General features: G+C 34.0%; 1 protein-coding gene across 1 annotated transcript; it reads left to right on the forward strand.

The window, feature by feature from the left end:
* The first annotated feature begins 265 nt into the window (after positions 1-265).
* LOC115954447 (vacuolar protein-sorting-associated protein 33 homolog) lies at positions 266-14,975 on the forward strand. The gene is made up of 23 exons (XM_031072301.1): positions 266-320; positions 4,115-4,355; positions 4,446-4,485; positions 4,793-4,873; positions 5,139-5,333; positions 5,417-5,527; positions 5,646-5,711; positions 5,935-6,042; positions 6,159-6,203; positions 7,095-7,151; positions 7,585-7,679; positions 8,757-8,808; positions 8,959-9,015; positions 9,450-9,514; positions 9,601-9,705; positions 10,475-10,597; positions 10,750-10,831; positions 10,956-11,026; positions 11,842-11,922; positions 13,677-13,734; positions 13,821-13,879; positions 14,237-14,330; positions 14,621-14,975. Exons 1-23 carry the CDS (start codon positions 308-310, stop codon positions 14,708-14,710), a joined length of 1,989 nt encoding a protein of 662 aa, XP_030928161.1. The 5' UTR covers positions 266-307; the 3' UTR covers positions 14,711-14,975.
* Positions 14,976-15,272: the final 297 nt, after the last annotated feature.

The raw sequence follows: 15,272 nt of genomic DNA on the forward strand, positions 1-15,272 counted from the left end.
TGCTCTTAAGTCCCATGATTGGATCATAGACATTGGAGCAATTGATCACATAGTGCACTCAATGACTCTTTTGACCACTATCACCTTTATTACAAATACTGTATAGTCCATTTGCCTAATGGGGAAACAGCTTTGGTTACTCATATAGGAACTGTCAAGCTTTGTGACTCTTACTTTAACTGGTGTTCTTTGTGTCCCTTCATTAAGTTTGAATCTGATTTCAGTTAGTCATCTTGCTAAATCACTGTTATGTTGTTTTGTTTTTCTTTCTAACATGTGCTTTATCTAGGACCTTGCTCAACGGAGCATGATTGGTCTGGGTAAGACTTCAAACCAGCTCAGTTTCAATCTGTTATTTCATCTGTTCATACTTTTCCTTTCAATACTTGGCATTATCGTTTAGGACATCCTCCTTATGTCAAATTAGGCTTGTTAGATAATGCCTTATCTGCTGTAAATAGCAATAAGAATGATCATGGTATGATCTGTTCTCTTGCTAAAACAGAAGAGGCTTTCTTTCCCTCTCAATAATAATGTCTCTTCTTCTATTTTTGATATAATGCACTGCGATTTGTGGGGGCCATTCTCAGTTCCTACCATTGGTGGCCACAAATATTTGTTGACAATTGTTGATGATCACTCAAGATGCAACAGTTCTACTCTTTCATTGAAACTCAATTCAAAACTAAAGTGTATAAGATCTGATAATGAGACTGAGTTTTTGATGAGATATTTCTTCAAATCCAAAGGCATTTTACACCAATTGTCATGTGTTGAAACCCCTCAACAGAATGGTACTGTTGAGAGGAAGCATCAACACATTTTGAATCTGGCTAGGGCCTTAAAATTCAAGCAAATCTGCCTTTGAATCTTTGGGGTGATTGTGTCTTAACTGCAGTTTATTTCTTAAACAGAATTCCCTCAACTTCTCTTAGCAACAAAAGCCCTTTTGAATTACTTTTTGGTCATCTAAACATCTTAAAGTTTTTGGATGTTTATGTTATGCTTCCACTTTAGCATAACAGAAACATATTTTCTACTAGAGCTAAAAGATGTGTTTTTTAGCTTCTTGGGTACCCTTATGGTATTAAGAGATATAAGCTTCTGGATCTAACCTCAAATTCTATATTTGTATCTAGAGATGTGGTATCCTTTGAGTCCTCATTTCCAATTTCCCATCTCATACAGTCCCTTTTGTTTTTCCTAAGTCTGTTCCCGGCATTACACATACTTCCTTTAATCTTCCTACTAGCTTACCTGCAGAATCTACTATTGCAGAACCTGCAGAACCTCATTCTTTCATTCCTACAGCTCCTCTTCCTTCATCCATACCTGTTAGAAGGTCTAATAGACACCATAAATTACCTAGTTATTTGCAGCATTACTCCTACCATACACTTTCCAATCTTTCTCCAACATATAAAGCCTTCATATCCACCATAACTCTTCTCCACCAGGACATGATTTTTTTCCATCAGGCTGTCCAGTATTCTGAATGGATGGAGGCCATGGATAAAGAAATTGAGGCTTTAGAATTGAACCATACATGGATTTGGTTTACAAGATTAAGTTTAACTAATTCAAACTGTGGAAAGGTAAAATGTAAATGTAATCGTTGTAATTGCAAGTCAACTAATTCAATCAAACTATTAAGATACCACAATTGAAATAATGCAACCATGAAAAAATATACCTTCTGAATGAAATCGGCTCTAAAAAGGGGTTTAATATCTGATCCAGACAATGCCATTTGCTCAACAAAAAATTGAAAGAACTCCCCGGCATCATATTGGTCTCCTGGGGAATAATTTCCAACAAAAACTGCAAAAGATGGGAGTAACCTAATTAGAATTTATTTAAAAAAAAAAAATTATAAACAAGTTAAAGGGATTGGAAACAACCAGGTAAAGATTTATAAAGTTGGAGCGGTGAAACTACATGCACTTGTTCGTCTTGGATTGCATCCAATAACGATCGAAGAATACAAGGCAGACAAAACTCCCATTCCCTAGACCGGCATTGATGCCGTGCTAATATCTCTCTTACTTCCGGCGTGTGAGCAACCATTTGCAATATGGCCGCCATGAAGCACGAATTCCCCATGTTCTGAATGCCTACAACCTGAAAGACAGCAAGTCTACACGCTTAAAAACAGACCCTATGCCAAAAACAACAAAGAACTAAGAGACTAAACTTACCTTGGGTATCGCCATGAGGAGCTGGAAATTCCTCCTTTTTTTGGATTTTAGGGAGTGAGCTTACTAGTTGAGTTAACCGAAGAGTGAAGTGTGAAGAGTGAAGTGTGTTGGACCTGGAAATTCCTCCTTTTTTTGGATTTTAGGGAGTGAGCTTACTAGTTGAGTTAACCGAAGAGTGAAGTGTGTTGGAGGGGATTTTGGGGGTTTGTTTAGGGTGCTCCAATTTTGTTTGATTTGGAGCACCGATTGGATTTCTTTTTCTTTTTCTTTTTTTTTTTTAACCTATGAATTATGATTATTACTCAATTTTTTGCGTAGACAGTGATTAAATTCTAAATAATCTTGTATTTAACCATTAAAGAATTTTACTAGTTGAATTAACCGAACTCATAACTTTATTTAACATTTGTAGATATGCTAATAACTACACCACATTTATCGATAATTTTTATGAATAGCTCAGACAAATTTCTTGTTTGCTTAAGGTTGTAAAAGAACAATGTTATTTAGGAACAACTCGAGTTTAGCTACTCATCAAAAAAAAAAAAAAAATTGAGTTTGGCTTAAGAAAAAGTTTGTTAATGTATATTAGTTTAACAAAAAAGTCAAATTTAAATCTAAACAAGTTAAGCTCAAACAAAATAATAACTTTCTGAACAAACTCATTAACATTAATATAAACTTGATTTAGCTTATATACAGTATTATATTTTAATATCTATACTTGCCTCAAAATATTCTTCAATAGACTTAAAATTGAATTATGTAAGTTTGTAAATATATTCATACGATATCAAATTACTATTATTTATCATTTATTAAAAATATAAATAGTCTATTCTTAGTTAAAATTTATAAATTTATAAAAACAATTTTAAGGATTTATTTGGAATCCGCTTATTTTACTGAAAATGAAAACTTTTTGCTGAAAGTACTGTAAATAAAGGTAAATGTTAGTTGAAATAGTATAATGAGACCCAAAATGTAATGAGACCCATGAATAGTAGCAAAAATAAACTAAATAGTAAAATAAATTGGCAAAAATAATCATGCCAAACATACACTTAGTCATGAGTTTTTTGTGAACTTATTTGATAAAAGATGTACGGATTTTTTTTCAAAATAACAAATTTTAAAAAAATTTTGTTAGTTAGCATAGTTTCCAAACTATTTAGAAAACTAATATCTCGAGTATTGGTTTCACTGTAGCAACTCGAGTATCATGAAAATTCACGTGAAAATCGAGTTTATGAGACTCGAGTTCCACAACAAAACCAGAAAACAAAGATCAAAACAGAGATCAAACCATGAAACCCACGAAGAAAGATCAAACCCAGAAACCCAAAACACAAAGACCAGAAAACAAAGAACAAACAGAGATCAAACAACAAAACCCACGAAGAAATATCAAACCTAGAAACCCAACACACAAAGACAAAAAAACAGAGAAAGATCAAATAGAGAGATCAAACCAAAGCACCTTACTACAAAAAGCAGAGAGATCAAACCAAAGAGAACTTTCTAACGAAACCCAAACCATGAAGACAAAAAAATCCAACAAACTAGAGATATCAAAACTAGGTGGTGGTGGCGGCGATTGAAATCAAGCTCTCGGGGTCTTTGGGTGGGTTTCTTCGTTCTTGTTGTTGATTTTCTCTCTGGGTCTTGATCTATCACTCTAGGTCTCTTTGGGTCTTGATCTATCACCAAAGTTCTCCATTTGAGCTTCCTTAAGTTTTGATTTCTTTTGTGAAACTCAAGTTCATAAGACTCGATTTCCAAATGATTTCATAGAAATCGAGTCTATGATACTTGAGTTGCTACAGTAAAATCGAGTTCTACGGTTAGTTTCTTATACGTTAATTTCCTAAATGGTTTAAAAATAATACTAACTAACAAAATTAATTGAAAATTAGTGTTAGTGCGAAAAAAAATCAAAGATGTACCAAGCTTTGATATTGTTCAGCTCGGTTCGTTCCCAAGCCCAAATCATGAAAGCCCAAGAAACAGGGTCCAGGCCCATTCGAAGCTTTCAACTTCTGCGATCGTCTTCTTGTGCCAACGAAGAAGAGAGAAATTCCCAGGACAGAGAGAAATTTCGCTCCAATGGAAGATTCCGAACCTAGATAATGCTCCTATCAATCTCACATCTCTCAGGTACGCTAAACCCTAATTTTTCCACAGCAATCAACTTCTATAACAACAATTCAATTCTCGTTTGCTAATTGGTCTTTGGTTCATATTCAGAGAACAGTCACAGAAGGAGCTCCTAAACATCATCAAGAATGTGAGTCTCTCTTTCTCTCTCTCTCTCTATCTCTTTATCATTTCTCTGTTTGGTTCCCGAGAAAAAATTATATAGTTAGTATAAGTCTGTGGCTGTTTTTCAGTTATAACTTATAAGTGGTATCTATGCTTTCCTGGCTCCCAAACATTGAGGAACATCGGATTTAGGATTCTAATTCAGTTCGCATTGCTTGTTTATCACTCGGAACATTCTAGTGTTTGAAATTTTGTTGAAATTGATGATAAATATTGATTTATCTATTTATTTATTTATTTATGTATGTATTTAAATTTTCATGGATTTATAGATTCGATGGAAAAAGTGCTTGGTTATTGATCCGAAGCTCGGGAGTTCTTTCTCATCGATCATACAAACTTCGCTTCTAAAGGCATTTTGTCTCAAACTATACTTACATCTTCAATGGAATTTAGATTATATGAAGAAATTTACACTTAGTCATTACAATGTGCACTTGATTTTAGATTTTTTCGGAATCATTATAAATAGCTTTGTTTAGATTCAGTATTTTATCTTTGAAAATATTTTGCTGGTGAAAAGTATAGCCCGGCTGAAACTAGCAGAGCTCTAATGAATTGGAATTATTGATAATAAGTGGCTGCTATTTTTGAGAAATTTCTGCTAATTACAAACAGGAACATGGGGTTGACTTGCGGCATCTTTCAGCTGAACCCCTTCAAACTGACTGCACCAAAGTGGTTTACCTTGTCCGTTCTCAGCTTGATTTAATGAAATTCATATGTTCGAATGTTCACGATGATGTATCGAAGGGACTTCAAAGGGAATACTTTGTTTATTTTGTCCCTCGCCGCACAGTTGTATGTGAGAAGGTAAATGTTTGTTGGCAGTCTTTCTGTTTGTAAAACCCAAGCTATGTGTATGTATTTATGGTGAGTAGCCTTTGGTTTTGCAGATCCTTGAAGAGGAAAATGTTTATAATTTGATGACTATAGGGGAGTACCCATTGTACATAGTTCCATTGGAGGAGGATGTATTATCATTTGAACTCGACCTTGCTTATAAAGTACGTAAAAATTTGTTTTTGTCCGTTCTACTGATTTCTATTAATTATTTCTCTTTGTGCTTCTGATGTCTTATTTTATTTTTTGATTTTTATTATTTTTTTCTTCCGTACATCTTAGGAAAGTCAAGTCGATGGTGATACAAGCTCACTTTGGCATATCGCTAAAGCCATTCACAAGCTTGAGGTTGTGAGATTTTACGAATGTAATTTAGTTCATTCATATAAGGGATGAAACTTTAAAATAATTTGACCTATAAAGAGAGAATACTTATTTGAAATATAAAGAGAGAATACTTATTTGAAATATAATAAATCTTCTATGAATGCAGATATTTAATATGGTTATATGCTCTTCTTGTATATTTTTGCATTTACCTGAAAGGTTTGCATCGATTTATGTATTATAGTTTTCTTTTGGAGTGATACCAAACGCGAGATCCAAAGGCAAAGCATCAGTGCGTGTTGCAGACATTCTAAACCGTATGCAAGCAGAGGAACCTGTTAACTCACCTGATGTAATTATCTACCGCTTCAAGCTCCTTTTTATGCAAACTAAGTTGAAAAAAAATGCATTTTTATAAAATGATGCACACTTCACTGCCTCCCACTAATGTTTTGTTCGTTGCTACAGATGGTTGTGCCAGAGATAAATACACTCATCCTTTTAGATAGGGAGGTAACCTTTTCTCCGTTCCCTCTATTTTACCGCATGTTCTCTGATGTGAAGTCATGCTAGTTGCAAATGATATGCAACCATGTGTTTAAAAATTGTGTATTTTCTTAACCTACCTTATGCCTGGAGGACAAGCAAATTTTAAAACCTTGTCGAATTGGAGAACAAGCCATGTATGGTTGGTCCTAGAATTAATCCAATAGAGAGATTAAAAATGACATGAAATATAAGCCAAAAGTTTACTAAAGACAACTCAGTGCACTACATGTCGAAATAAAAGGGACCAAAAATGACATTAAATTGAAAAACCTATATTCCAAAAGATGACTAAGTGCGACCTCAAAAGAAAAAAAAAAAAAAAGAGAGAGAGAGAGAGAGAAGAAGATGACTAAGCACAACTAACAGTACTATAAGCCCAAAATGAAAATGAATAAAAATACCCTTTACGTTAAATTAAAAAAACCAATACTTTATATACTTAACTTCATTAAAATATTGGCTTGTGGGTTTGGTTTTAATTTGTTTTAGAGTTGAATCTGTATTGTTATTAAAAATGAATCAATTTCCAAATAATTTATTTCCGTAGGCTCTTGTCAAGAATTTCAGATTTAAATGCTTACTCTGTTCTGTAATACCACAAATCCAGTTTCTTATCGGAAGAAGAATGTAGAGAAATATAGAGAAGTTGATAATAAAGAAAGGAATTATAAGTTCTTATTAAGAGCTGGCAGTTTGGCACACTTCAAAATCTGATTCACATATTAAAAAAAAGAGAAGGTTTTAAACTAGTTCTCATTTTTGAGCTACTTTTGCAATGCTTAGTTGTAGATTTATAATGTCTATGATATTATAGATCCTTGCTGTTGCTTAAAGTTGACAATTCCTCGGCTGCAGGTGGACATGGTTACTCCTATGTTGTCTCAATTAACATATGAGGGGCTACTTGATGAGGTAAGCAGAGGAAGTTGGCCCATACTTATGCAATGCATAATTGTTACCTGGCATGATAGTTATGACCCTGGAATGATGTGATTGACAAGTTTAATGATTTATAGTCCTCATATTGTCCTTATACAAATTCAATTAGCTTGGTGAAAACTCCTCCTCCATTAAGAATTTGACTTTGTTTTTAACATTGTGTTTTTCCTTTATCTTATATCCATTCTGGTCAAAATTACATTTCATGGACTTGTGAGACTACTGAACCTCTAATTGCATGACCATCAGATTGTTTTAGTTTTATTTATGCTCAAGCTAAATCATTAAAGCTCAATCTTTTAAGAAAAATTATTTTTGTTACTTTCTTGCATGGGCCTGAAATGGGATACCTATTGGTTCTGGTTATATCAATTTTGTTATAACCTCTCTAATACGTTTACTGCAGTGTCTGCATGTCAATAATGGTTCTGTGGAGCTGGATGCATCTATCATGGGTCTCCAACAAGAGGGAAAAAAGATAAAAGTTCCACTTAATTCAAGGTAAATTATTGTCTCTGCTTGATATATCTTGCTGCTCTTGACAACATCGACCAAGCTTTAGTTCCAAAATTTTGGGGTTAGCCACAGATCCTCAATAAACTAATCATGGTCAGCGACATGATTCTTTTCCTCCATCTATTCAATCCAAAGTCATGTTCTTTATTCTTTTTAATTTTTGTTTCTAGTTATACTGATTTTTTTTCTAAGATATGGCTAAATATTGCGTTCAATTTGGCGGCTAAGCCTCAAATTCTCCATGAAGCTATGTATGTGTGTGTATTTAGTTATGTACCGTTCGAAAATAGTTTCTAAACTTATCGTACGTATGGATCAAATAATTGTATTAGAATATGATATGCATAATTTACTAGAAAGGCATACAAATGAGGGAACAAAGAGTACAAAATTCTGCAGATCCTATGAGGATAGCAATAAAGAAACCTTCGGTTTCACATGAGCATATCACAAAGCATCTTAAGAATTCCAAAAATTGAGTTTCAAAATGTTTATGCTCTTTTTGTTGTCTCTCTCTCTCTCTTTTATTTTTTATGAAATGCTTATTTTCCAGAATAACCATTTAAGGATGAAAAAGCTAATATCTCTGTACTATATCTAATCACTAATACTCATGAAATTTTGGGGGTAAAATTGTGGCGGCTAAGCCTTGGATGTTCTAATGTCGTGTGGAGTGTCCTTTTTTGTAGATTCACTTCCACAGTTCCACAAAGCCCTTTAGTCCTAAGATAGTTATTATATTACTTCCCTAGTTTTTACAGGTGCACCTTAGAATGTTAGATGCTCCAACTGTTTAATGTTGTTGATATCTTGCATACCATCTGTTAGTTGTAGGTACATAAGGGAAAACATCAATTTGGTGCCAAACTATTATTTATTTACTTATTCTATTTTTCTTGGATTATATGTTGATGCAAGAATTGCAAGTTGTCCCAAATGCTTTCACTAAATATATCTTTTCCTTCTTGGTTTTTTAGTTCCTTTCCACTTCTTTATTTCCACCTTATTTCTCTTCTTCCTTCTTGTCACATTCACTTACTGCTGATGGTCTAAATTTGTTAGTGACAAGCTGTTTAAGGAGATACAGGATCTCAACTTCGAAGTTGTTGTCCGGGTTGATCTATTTAAACCAGTTTACATTACTTGCAATCATAGCTTATACTTCAATTTCCAAATCTGTCTCTTGTCAGTTGTTTAAAAAAAAATTCCCATTATTCTTCTTGGAGTTCTATTTTCTTAATTGCCATCTGCAGTATGATTGCAGATTCTACGTCAGAAAGCAACATCCATGAAGCAGGACTACACAGAAGTGACAACAACTGTAACTGAATGGTTTAACATCTGAACATTGCTGTCTCTTTTGTGTTTATGATTGATGCAAACTTGAATATTTCCTTGAGACTGATGTTAGTTCTACAATACATTTGTCCAACTTCACTGCTATAAAATTCAAGTACCTTAGTAAAATATGTATTAGCTATAGTTGTTACTTACTTGTTTGGATGTAATTGCATGCATGGTTGAATAGTTCAACCCATAATTGAGTGGATTAACATGATTGTTATGTGATCGTTTACTTATGAACAAAAAGAAGAAGATTATTTATGTGTTAGATGATGTGCACTTTCAACTTCTTGTATTATACCACACATACAGTTCTCTCCACAAAACACAATCAGTATCTCAATACCTTCCTTTCTAGACTGTTAAATGATTTTGTAAATGTTTTCTAACGTACTGCTATGTTGTGCACAGACACAGTCAGTTTCTGAATTAAAGGACTTTGTCAAAAAGCTGAACTCATTGCCAGAAATGACTAAGTATTTTCCTACTTTTAATTTTTCATTTTCGAGATCAATATGTGTTTCCAATTGATTTTAATGTTCTGGAATTTGTTGCTTCAGAGGCACATAAATCTTGCTCAGCATCTGTCGACATTCACATCAAAGCCAGCCTTTCTTGGGCAACCTGACATGGAACACACAATTGTTGAGGCACAGAGTTATGACATGTGAGCACAATTTCTACTGTTATCTCCAACTTTTGAAGACCTAATGTGTTGATTATATGCTTTTCGCTTTATAATATATGTGAATATACTCAATGCAAAAGCATGCTGATTGGGTAGTAAATGGTTTACTGAATTTCAGGACTAAGGGTTGATGCACTGCTTATGGCCATGTAGTTATGATGTTATTATCATGTTTACTGAATTTCAGGACTAAGGGTTGATGTGCTGCCTATGGCCATGTAGTTATTATGTTATTATCATGTTTGTTTGTTTAACAATCAGCTTATGGTCTTTGTTCCTGACACATGTTTGACTTTCCAGAAGCGCCAATTTTTCTTAACCTAAAACCAGATTATTGTTTGTCATCTTTGGAATGCATCAAAGCTATCCAACCACTCTACTCAAAGAATTTTTTTTTTTTTTTTGGTTGGATTGACGAACTGTGCTGGCATCTTTTAGGTGCAGCGCACTTCAAAATTCAATCAAGTATAAATAATAAATGTCCCCCCTTTTTGATTGGTGATAGTACCTGTTCTGAGTCTTCTGACCTGTGCTACTTGTATCACATGGAATAACTGAAATGGCATTTTTTTTTTCTTTTTTCTTTTTAAGCAATTGTATTTATAATCTTTCTTTGGTTACTAAAATCTATGCATTTTTGGTATCTTCAAGTCATTTCTCAAGATCAACTCCTTTCAATTTGTCATAAATACGAATTATGGATTCTCAGTCCCCTATCCTAATTTCCAAAAGCATGAAACTAATGCAGATGCTTTGAGTACATTGAAGAATTGATCCATAAGCAGGAGCCTCTTGTCAATGTCCTACGCCTTCTCATCTTATTTTCCATTACAAGTTCTGGGTTGTCCAAAAAGCAGTTTGACTATTTGAGGCAAGACTTCATGCATATTATCATTACTGTTAATTCCTTGGGGTCTTACATATTTTGATTTTGTTGGCAATTGAATTTTGTAGCAATTTTTACCTATGTACTACTGTGGATGTGTATTTTTATTGATTTATTAGTTTCAACTCTTGGTCTAGGAGAGAACTACTCCACAGCTATGGATTTGAGCACATGGCGACACTGAATAATTTAGAAAAAGCTGGGTTGCTCAGAAAGCAGGTTTGGTGTCATTTTGCCTTTATAATCAAGCATTTCCTATATTTGATTTTTATAGTCAACTGGCTATGTTAACTGGATTTTATCAAATTATTGGATTCATGGTAACATCATCTTAACCTTGCAGGAGTCAAAAAGCAACTGGCTGACAATTAAACGTGCTCTACAACTTGTTGTTGAGGACACTGATACAGCCAAGTATTATTCTATTTGACCTTGTGATTCGGTTCTTCTTCATAATTGAAAATTATTAAGAGTTTGGTCCACATTTACGTCTAGGGTGGTGGGCTCATAGCTTGCATGTCTTACATTCCTCACACTGATTTGTGCCCTTTTAGCGTACCCAGATTTCGCAATATGGCACAAGTGAGCACCTGCATTATTTAATCATCACTGGGGTGGCTCATTTGATAGAATTATATGACCTTATTGTTCATGGTGTGCAAAACCAAACACTATGGGGGATGATGCACTGTACAGCGTCATAGAATTTTTATAGGCATAAGCTACTTCGGTAGATGCTGAAACACTTATTAGGTGGGCAGAAGTAAACTATAATAGCAAGATGGACTTGATTATAAGCTCAATATTTTCTTTTAAATTCTATATAGGTCTTTTCATGGTGGATTTCATATTCCAGTGCTTATATATTTAGAAGTTTTTCTTAGAAAGCTGTATGATGATGAATTATGGATATGGCTGCTCTTTCTTTAGCCAGTTTTACAATTCATATCTATTAAGGCTCTCCTTCCCTCTCTCCCTTTATCTCTTTTGATTCTCATTTCTTGGTGTCACTGAAACAAATTCGCAGTTTCTGGAACTACTTGCACCATATTTATGCATTCCAAGCTGTTCCTTATTACATAGGAAAATATAATACACTTAATTCTGAATCTAGCCATGTAAAATGTTTTTAGGTTATTTTATTTTATTTTATTTGTGTGGGTGTGTGTATTTCCCCATAGCACTGTTGTGTTTCTTACTAAATTTTTATGTGCTTTCTTATGTAACAGCCCGAATGATATTGCCTACGTATTTTCTGGATATGCACCTCTTAGTATTCGTCTTGTTCAGCATGCTGTGCAGTCTGGATGGTCAGATTGATTCTTTATTTGCTATTTTTTTTTTTTTGGATAGGTCATTTTATAAGTTTCTTACAAGTTCTTGTTGTCAGCAATACATATTATTTCCTTTAACCTAGGAAAAAAAGATAGATTATTGCCTTAATTCATCAATTCTTTTTAGCCTAATTCTTGTTACAAATTGACTTTTGGGGCGAATAATGGAAAAAATAATTAAAATATATATATATATATATCCTGGCCTTATTTTAGTATTGTTGTTAATATTACTAAATTGAAAAAAAGAGAAAAGAGGAAACCTTATAATGTTCAAACCAAAGCAAATCCAATGTGACTGGCAGCAGCCTCTTGAAGTGGATCAGTGATCCCATCATGCTTTAATGATTTATATTAAATCATCATAGTTAGTTCTAGGTTCCTTAGAACCTTACAATTCTAAAATTGCCACATTAAGTGATTAGACTCCAATAAGGGTCTTGGTATCAAAGCTCACGCAGCATGTGATACCTCAATTTCTGGGGGTGTCTTGATTGTCTTCATAAATAACATATGAAGGTTTTTTTCCCCCAAATTTTCACACACACATTTAAACTCTGCCAAATTTTTTTATATTGAGAGCATTGCTATTATTTTGTTGACATTTGAAACATGATGGACACAGCCTCTTCCTTGAAGACCTGTAACAGACAAGCTTATTATGCTATCATGTGTGGAGTAACTGAGCAAGGATGGCTCATTTGTATTTATATAATGTTTACACATGTTTGGTTCTGCAAAGAGTGATAGTTGTGATGAGATCTAAGGCTTTTTTTTTTTCCCAATAATAATTTTATAATTTTATGTTTTTATGCTTTTTTTGGCTAAAAGTTCTCTAACACTCGTTTGGGAGTTCATAAAGGAATGGAATGGAATGAATAAATCATGGAATAGATGGAATATAATGAATTTAAGTAATGGAAAGGAATGAAATGAAATTAAGTAAAGTTGTTAGGAAGTTTTAAAATAGAGCAATGAAAGGTAATTAACCTTGTTTGAGAGTAACATAGAGGGAAATGAATGAAACCATTTTATCACAATATTACTATTAGACCATTTTTTTAAAATAAATGGCTGAATATATAAGGGTATTCTGGGAGTTTTAGTGAAAAATTTCATTAAACTTCATTCCATTCCCTTTTATTCCTCCCAATTTTGGAGGGAATGAAAATTTGAAGTTTTGAAGGAATAGAGAGGAATGAGTGTTCCATCTTTACTCATTTCATTTCCTCTCACTTAAACTTCCGAACAAGGGAATGGACTTCGTTAAAACTCTCGAACAGGGGGAAAGAAAGGAATATTCTAAAATTATTCTTTTCATTCAATTCCATTCTTTCCCTCCTCCCAAATGAGGGTTAAGGCTATGTTATCTTTGTATGTGGCATAGTAGCTAAAGTCTTTTGGTCTAAGGTGTCTGAGACAAGTTTCATTACCTGACAGGTGCCTAATATGTTGATCTCCTGATCCTATGGCATTGGAACATGGCCATAAAATGGCCTTTGTTGAACCCCTCAACCCCCTGAATACCCCACTTATTTTGTGGCCCATAGAAATGTCTTGGTTCCATTCATGGGATAGAAGTCAAGACACCATTGTGACAATATCTACAATTGTTCTAACTGGTCTTTTACAACAATTACCACAATTGATTCTCGCTGCTTTTGGATTATGAATTTGAACTTTTTAGGAAAATTTTATTTTCTCTTGAAAGTAACAATTTGACCCTTCAGGCGTCCTATAGAAGAAATCCTGAAGCTGCTACCAGGACCACATTCAGAAACAAAAAGGGTAAACTTCTCATGATCATGCACTCTTTGGATCTCTTTTCTATCCTCGCAATTTAGGTGACTCTTGTATGCTGTACTATTTTACAGGGCAGATTCTCAAGCAGTCCATCATATGACACCTTGCAGGCTTCAGCTAATATAGACAAGTATGTTCAGCTCGTCCTAGTATCTAGGATTCTTCTTTATTGACTTTCTTATGTTGGGTCATTTTGTCTTTAGTGACAGCAAATCTTTTAATGATGATAAGCCTGTACAGATGAACATTAGACTTTGCTGATAATATAAGGAGCAGTATCACATTCCATTTCCATAGCTGAAGCAGTTGCCCCCTAATTTTTACTGTAGTTTTATTTTCAAATACAATAATGTCACTTAATATAAGTATGGGATTGAGGATGAGGTCATGATTTCAAAATCCATTGGTGCACATGTAACTTAACAATAAAAAAGAAAAAAGAAATGCTATACTCTCCTTTATTCTGACACTTCTTGACATAATTCAGAGTTGCTGATGGAAGGCGGTCTCTAGTTCTCGTTGTCTTCATTGGAGGCATAACATTTGCAGAGATTTCCGCTCTTCGATTTCTCAGTGCTCAGGTGTGTCAAATTTGTTGCATATATGGAATCTTTCTTCCAAACTTCAAAGTTTTGAAATTTCTGAAGGTCATTACCAGCCCTGATTTGACTAACCGGTGATAATGGTCTTTTTGTTCTTGAAGTTATACTGTAAATGGCCAATCAAAGAGTAATTTTGTTACAGATATGACAAATTTCATGGAATTGTGCATCTTGCTTTAGTGTTCCAGACTGATTAACCAGTTACAATGATGTCTATTTTCATCCTCATTTTTAGGTTTCTATAATGTTTGAGTAACTTGTTCTTGCAGGAAGGGATGGCATATGATTTGATTGTTGGGACAACCAAAATTGTCAGTGGGCATAGCTTAGCTGAAACATTTGTAGAGAGGTTGGGCTAAGGTGAAATTTTTGTTTGTTTTTTCTTTTTCTTTTTGTAAAGTTTTACTGGCTATGAGAGTAGAAACTGAGGGTTGTTGGCCTGACTTGAAGCCCTTGTAGGGCATGTTGAACTGATTATATATCTGTTAGCTTGTTGAGAGTAGCGTGTACGGTTTTCTGACTTCACCTTTTCTGTATTGATTTTGCGAGGTCAAATCCCAGCAACCCTTTCAAGGAATTATTTGGTTTGAATTGAAAGAGAGTATTTCCACATTGTTGTGATTATTTTTCTATGGCTAATGGCTTTCAGCATTGCATACATGAAATTGTGAAGAAAGTGTAGAGCATGGAATGCCTTAGGTGATGTTACCAGAAAAATGAAAATGGAGTCCATAATCCTAATCACGATGATCAGATTTAGAAGCAAGCTTTCTTGCTTTTCATCTACAACCTATATAACACCTGATATACGCCATCCTTAAAACATATTTCTTCGTACACAACAAGTCCAAAAGACCATGTTTAAATTTGGGTGAAATACATTGTTAATTTTTGAAGTTTCAAATGCATGCTATTAGTTAT

The sequence above is a fragment of the Quercus lobata genome, chromosome 8 (assembly GCF_001633185.2).
Source record: "Quercus lobata isolate SW786 chromosome 8, ValleyOak3.0 Primary Assembly, whole genome shotgun sequence".
In the NCBI taxonomy this organism is placed as follows: Eukaryota; Viridiplantae; Streptophyta; class Magnoliopsida; order Fagales; family Fagaceae; genus Quercus; species Quercus lobata.